The following is a 6,973-nucleotide window of genomic DNA, read 5'->3' as shown; positions in this document are numbered from 1 at the left end:
AATAAAATATTTTAATCAAAAGAAAATAAAATCTTCATTGCTGGCTTCAATTGGCGTGGGGACCATTGCTTTCTTCAAGGCTGGCACCCCAGTATGGCAGTATGCTTTGGCGTGATTTGGCTTCAATTGGCACCTAACTTGGGAAATTTCAAGTTAGGCGCCACCATTCCCGAATTGACTATGCGTGTAAGTCTTCATCTGGCACCTAACTTGGGAAATTCCAAGTTAGGCACCAATGTGGCCGAACAAAATGGAGGAAAAGGGTATACTATTATATATCGTTGGAAAGCTCTGGAAGTTAGCTTTCCAATGCCGCTGAAATCACGTCAATTGGACCTCTATAGCTCAAGTTATATTCGTTAGAGTGCAAGGAGGTCAGGGTTGACAACATCATCCACTTTCTTTCTCTTCTTCCATAAAACTCCGTCAAATCCATCCGAACGCTACCTGAAATCAATAGAATTTCATACAACTCAAAGTAGCATTCATAGTGGCTAAAAAGTATTTAAATCTTGATTAAACTTAACAATTCAAATGCAAATTTAATAGGAAAAGATAGAAAAGATGCTCACGCATCACGCGTTGATTGAAAAGTTGGTTAGATAGTGATGCATGAGGTGAATTAAGTTAAAGAGACTTGTATGGACTTGTATCAAAAAATGACTTGTATATGGAAAATATTTGTTTTGAGAATACATATTTAATCATGGGTATTTTTGTCGCTAACAAAATTCGAGTGTATTTTTGTCAGCGACAAAATCATTCGGTTACATTTTTAGTGGTTTACCCTATTTATTAATATATAAAATTATATTAAACATCTTAATTTTGAAACACAAGTCAACTTTAAAAAGCTAACTTTTAAAAACTACAAACACAAATACAAACTTTTTAATTACCATATGTGAAATAAAATATGTTTTTTTCTTCAAATAACTTTACTAAACTAAGACTAAATCATAAAAAAATAAATCACTTAAGTGATGAGCCGCACGCTATGCCAAAAATAGTAAAGTAACATATCTTACATAAATACACAAACATTTTTAATATATTTAAAGTGAGTAGCAAAATCTAAAAATTTTTCATGGTGTAACTTAACCCTTCCAATTTTGGCATCTCAAGATGTAAGACAATACATGTGAGGTAGTAAGTCTGAAGGGATGTGTATTGTGTAGTACCAAGCACTTAGACAAATATTAATCACAACTTATTTGACTAACTTGAGTGACTCAGGTTAGTGGTGAAGAAATGGCATCATTCGACAGATCCAAATCCTCCATAATTTAAAAAATTTCTAATAATTACTAATTTCTTTATATTATTATTGGATCTCATGCATCCTGATTTAACTAAAGCCATCATAGAATATTGAATATACAATAATCTCCTGTATCATGGATAAAGGTCTTTTGACCCTTGATCATGTAGTCCCAAAAGATCTATTACCCATTGATACAACTTTCGTGTATTACATACAATCTGTCCCATCCCATATTTCTCTTTTCCAATCAAACTATCACAAACAGGATGCAAACTTCTCTCCACATCTTCTCTTGCAATGTATATTATTAGGTACCGAAGCCTTGTTTATGAGTTATGACCTAACTTTGGCAAGTCTTGCCCTTATTTCTTCCATTTCTTCCTCATCATCAACACCCTCAACTATAGCCTCTTCCTGCATTTATATAATGTTCCAAAATTTAGTGTAAACTGTGTCAAGGAAAGAGCCTTTTCACAAAGAGAATGAACTTGCACATACCCCTCCACTGGCTCCAACCCTTTGTTCAGGTTGCTTCAACTTTTGTTTCCGGATGGCTTCGGGGAGCTCTGCAGCCGTCTCACCAGCTATTTCTGTCAGCACCTTGTCAACTTCTTCTTCAATCTCGTCTTCTATGTCCTCAGAATCTAGAGCCGAGTCAACAGCATCGTATACTATCTCCTCGATAACTCCTGCCTACAAGATACATCATTCCTGATTAAGTACAAGGCGAATATGTTCTCTAACCAGAAAGTGGTCTCGCATACCTTTGTCATTTCTTTGCTGAACTCCTGCATTGTCACAGCCATTTCAGGAGCCTTCATGAGGTTATTGACAAGCTTCATAACCTCGGCACTCTTGGATAGATGTCCCACAGTACGAGCAATTGCTGCAAAAGCAAACAATACCATGAATTGCACAATAAAAAGATTTTAACAACACAAATCTAACATGAGAACTAACTTCTAAACTTAATTACCAAACAACAATTGTTGCAAGAACATATATGGTTGTCACACCACTGCTATAAGTGCATTGACTCAATCAACAACAAATGGTTCTCAGCTTATGATTTGGACAGAACAACATATACAACACAAAAAGGGTATCCATTACAATGATGGTGCACTTTTCATCAAATAGGAATTTGATTCCATCCTGATCCTGATCCTGATCCTGACCAGCCTAACTGACCTAATTACCTCCAATCTTCCTTTTCAATTGCTAGCATAAACTCTTTTCTGACTTGGATAAAGGTTCACTATTTGATAAGCCAAATAAAAACATGGTGAAACTTACCCACACTTTCTCCAAGGTGCATTGATATTGAATTCAATTGTGCCTTATTTTCATAAAGTCTGTTTATTGTTTTCTTAGATCTCACAAGTTCCTTAGCAAGGGCCTGCAAATTGCAAAACAGTGACTTCGTTCTTTGAACCGTTTAGATTCAAAAGTTTAAAAAAAAAACAAAAACTGCCAAAAATTTTGACCTTTGCAGAGCCCATATCGTTCCTCTTGGCAGCTTCTTTAATCGCCTTTTGTACATTCTTCTCTTCTCTCTGTATATCTGACTAATTGAAAAAACACAAAAATCAGCCACGACAAAATAGGAAGAGGATGAGAAGAAGAAATTAGGGTTTAAAGAGAGAATACCGCGAATTTGGCGCTCAATGTTGCGACACTCCTGGCGAAGGCGACGCTGCCAATCTCTCAACAACTGTTGAGGGTTCGGCTTCGGCTTCAGAATGTTTATTACCTTCTCCATTTCTCAATAATCCCAAAACCAACAAAATTGTTTTTCTGCCTTCGTTTTTAGTTTGGGATCAGAAATAAAAGAATGAATCTTGCAAACCCCAGAAGATAATTAATTCAAAAATATATTCTTTTCAATTGAAGAAGATGATTGGAATTTGATGCTATGCAGAACGAAAAGCTTAGGAATCAAACATTCTCAATCTGAAAAGTCTCCCAAGAATAAACACCAAAGCAAGATTTCAACTTCAGAATTGCAATAATATAAATGAGTAATGACCAATTATGAATATAAGTTAAAGAGAATATCCACCAATTTAGCTTACTGCAGTCAGTAAAACATCATGGCATGCCTCTTTCATCTAAGAGAGCCAATTTTTATTTTCCTAATACAAAATTGGAAAGAAAAGTATAGACGTGATATCCAAAAGTATACGTAAACGATGAGAATACTAAATAAGGTGAACAATGAATATATTTAATATTTAATTCAATAAGTATGCAGATAATTATATTTATTATTTTTAATTAGATAGTTATTTAATTTATTTCTTTTAATTTGATTTACTCGTATACAGTTAACGATGTTCAATTTACTAAATGTGCATATAGTTATCTTAATGTTAAAGTTTAGGAGATAATTTAGGGTGGAGTGATTTTTTATTTCATTAGGTCAATTTTAAAACTCATTATTTATATTGTTTATAAAAATCATTATCTATCTAGTAAAATCTTATGCAAAAACAATTGGTTAAACGTGGATTGAGAAGATGTCAACCCAATAAGTTAGTACCATTCAAAAATTCATTTAAAAATATGAAAAGTTAAAACAAATAGTCATCTTTAATTACCTATGTATAGGATACATTAAATCTACTTTAAACTTTTTTTTACCTGAATACTTCAAATAATTTGGCAAAAGGCACTAATAAACATATATAAATATGAGATGTTATTTGTGAGACAGATTGTGTGGAAGCATTTAATCTTGTTACTCAAGATGGTTTTGGGTTTATTGATCCACTGGTGCTCAAAATAAGAGATATCATGCATTGGAATTGGCGGGTTGACTTTCGTTTGATTATGAGAGATGCAAACATGGTGGCAGATACTATGGCAAAGATGGCGATGAAGTTACAACTTTCGCATGTGGAGCTTCTTTCACCTTGGGAGGAGTTTAAGAGTAGTCTTAAACGGGACTGTCCCTCTATTTAGGCAGTTCCTTGTTTTATTTGTTTTATTTTTCTTTATTTAATTTATTTCAGTCACCAAAAAATTAAGTCTTCTGGAAGAACAATCTGGTGAACTTGAGACACATATACAAAATCTGAAAAGTAATAGACCTTTAGCAAAGGATTTTTATAAGAAATTGACATATGAAAAGATGATACATACACATAAATACACATCGACTATGAATAAACATGTAAAGATAATAGATGCTGAACAACTTTTCTTATGTTTTTACTGTGTAAAGTTCGTATTTCTTTTCTTGTTTTAGAGGATGTCTTATCCTCTCCCTTGTTGTACTTTCCTCTTTTTTCATTTAAAAACTTTTCCCCTATCAACAAGAAGAAAATATGCATTCTCTGCATATATTTTTAAAGGTGGGAATTGATGTAAGAAAATGGGGAGACTTACATTGGAAATAGTTTTCTGCCATATTAAAGAGTGGTATTTGTGCCGCAATACAGATAATTGGAAAAAATATAAGGCAGCTAAGAAAGAAATAAAAGTGGCTGTAAGCGAAGCAAGAACAAGAGTATATGAGGGTCTTTACCAGCCCTTAGACACGAAAGAAGGAGAAAAAGGTATATATTGAATCGCAAAGAGCCGTGAAAGAAGAATGAAAGACTTGGATCAGGTTAAGTGCATAAAGGATAAAGACATGGAGGTGTTAGCTCAAGAGGAGAAGATTAATGAAAGGTGGAAAAGCTACTTCTACGAGTTATTTAATGAAGAACAGAAGACTATTTCGAGTCTTGGTCGGTTATGCACGAGGGAAGAAGATCAAAACTTCGACTACTATCGAAGGATTCGAGACTTTGAAGTAAAAGAGGCTCTAAAGGCGATGAAAAATGGCAGGACAATAGGACCCGATAATATCCCGATTGAAGTTTGGAAGGGTCTTGGAGAGAAAGGCATTTGTTGGTTAACCAAGCTTTTTAATGAGATTTTAAGGTCTAAGAAGATGCCAGATGAGTGGAGAAAGAGCACCTTGGTACTTATCTACAAGAATAAAGGGGATATACAAAATTGAAGAAACTACAGAGGGATCAAGCTCATGAGTCATACCATGAAGTTATGGAAAAGGGTGATAGAACGGAGGCTGAGACAAAAGACACAAGTAACAGAGAACCAATTTGGTTTTATGCTAGGCAGATCTACCACTGAAGCGATATACCCAATGTTCTGAAAATCGAACCGGACTGACCGGTTCAACCGGATTAACCGGAAATCGGTCACTTAATAACCAGTTCGGTTCAAGCATGAAACCTGTTCCGAGGGTTACCTAAAATTGTAGGTCGATCTCGGATGAGATCTTTTGTACTGGTCGGAGATGACGTGTCCGGTTGGCTGGTTGTGGCCGGAGCTGTTGTGTCTGACTTGTTAGACTGGCTGCACCTCTGATCCTTGGTCACCGGAGGGGGGGGGGTACCTGCAAGAGACTCCGATGCTTAAGTTAGCATGCGTATTAAACAGATTTTTTAGTAGAATCAGAGTATGAGTTATACCTGGGTGCTCCAGTGTATTTATAATGGTGTGGGCTGACCTTTCTGATAAAATAAGTTAGTTATCTTATCTTATTTTGAGTGAAGTCAGCTTATCTTCAAGAGAACCACCTTTATCTCTATAGGCTTGAATTACTGGTGCACGAAATTATGATCTCTGGTAATGGCTCCAAAAACTTGGTGCTCTAATCTCAATTCATAATTTGTCACAACTTCGATACAACTAACCAGCAAGTGCACTGGGTCGTCCAAGTAATAAACCTTACGCGAGTAAGGGTCGATCCCACGGAGATTGTTGGTATGAAGCAAGCTATGGTTACCTTGTAAATCTCAGTCAGGCGGATAATAATTGATTATGGAGTTTTCGAAAATAATACTAATTAAACAGAAAATAGGGATAGAAACACTTATGTAATTCATTGGTGAGAGTTTCAGATAAGCGTGTAGAGATGCTTTCGTTCCTCTGAATCTCTGCTTTCCCACTGTCTTCATCCAATCAGTCTTACTCCTTTCCATGGCTGGCTTTATGCAAGGGCATCACCGTTGTCGATGGTTACATCCCCTCCTCTTGTGAAAATGGTCCAAATGCTCTGTCACAGCACGGCTAATCATCTGAGGTTCCCGATCATGCTGGAATAGGATTCACCCTCCTTTTGCATCTGTCACTACGCCTAGCAATCACGAGTTTGAAGCTCGTCACAGTCATTCAATCCCAGAATCCTACTCGGAATACCACAGACAAGGTTTAGACTTTCCGGATTCTCATGAATGTCGCCATCAATCTAGCTTACACCACGAAGATTCTGATTAAGAGATCCAAGAGATACTCATTCAATCTAAAGTAGAACGGAAGTGGTTGTCAGGCACGCGTTCATAGGAAATGATGATGATTGTCACGTTCATCACATTCAGGTTGAAGTGCAAATGAATATCTTAGAAGCGGAATAAGTTGAATTGAATAGAAAAACAGTAGTACTTTGCATTAATCTTTGAGGAACATCAGAGCTCCACACCTTAATCTATGGAGTGTAGAAACTCTACCGTTGAAAATACATAAGTGAAAGGTTCAGGCATGGCCGAGAGGCCAGCCCCCAAACGTGATCAATAGGATCAAAATATAATCCAAAGATGATTCGAAGATCATAAGATGTCTAATACAATAGTAAGAAGTCCTATTTATAATAAACTAGCTACTAGGGTTTACAGAAGTAAGTAATTGATGCATAAA

At 35.9% G+C, this 6,973-nt stretch overlaps 1 protein-coding gene across 2 annotated transcripts; it reads right to left on the bottom strand.

Annotated features, from left to right (window-relative positions):
* Positions 1–1,347: 1,347 nt before the first annotated feature.
* Positions 1,348–3,365, bottom strand: LOC107619014 (vacuolar protein sorting-associated protein 24 homolog 1). 2 transcript variants are annotated; one of them, XM_016321218.3, is made up of 6 exons: positions 2,915–3,365; positions 2,752–2,828; positions 2,561–2,663; positions 2,029–2,150; positions 1,763–1,957; positions 1,348–1,678 (listed from the first exon to the last, which is right to left on the bottom strand). In XM_016321218.3, the coding sequence occupies exons 1-6, from the start codon at positions 3,024–3,026 to the stop codon at positions 1,598–1,600; spliced, it is 690 nt and encodes a 229-aa protein (XP_016176704.1). In that variant the 5' UTR covers positions 3,027–3,365; the 3' UTR covers positions 1,348–1,597. The 2 variants fall into 2 exon arrangements, with proteins under 2 accessions (XP_016176704.1, XP_020966542.1); XM_021110883.2 differs by having other exon boundaries at positions 2,752–2,832; positions 2,915–3,304.
* Positions 3,366–6,973: the final 3,608 nt, after the last annotated feature.

Source organism: Arachis ipaensis, chromosome B9, assembly GCF_059453495.1.
Source record: "Arachis ipaensis isolate K30076 ecotype BB chromosome B9, ASM5945349v1, whole genome shotgun sequence".
NCBI lineage: Eukaryota > Viridiplantae > Streptophyta > Magnoliopsida > Fabales > Fabaceae > Arachis > Arachis ipaensis.
The sequence above is the reverse complement of the archived record's forward strand: the minus strand, read 5'-3'. Positions and strand labels throughout refer to the sequence as shown.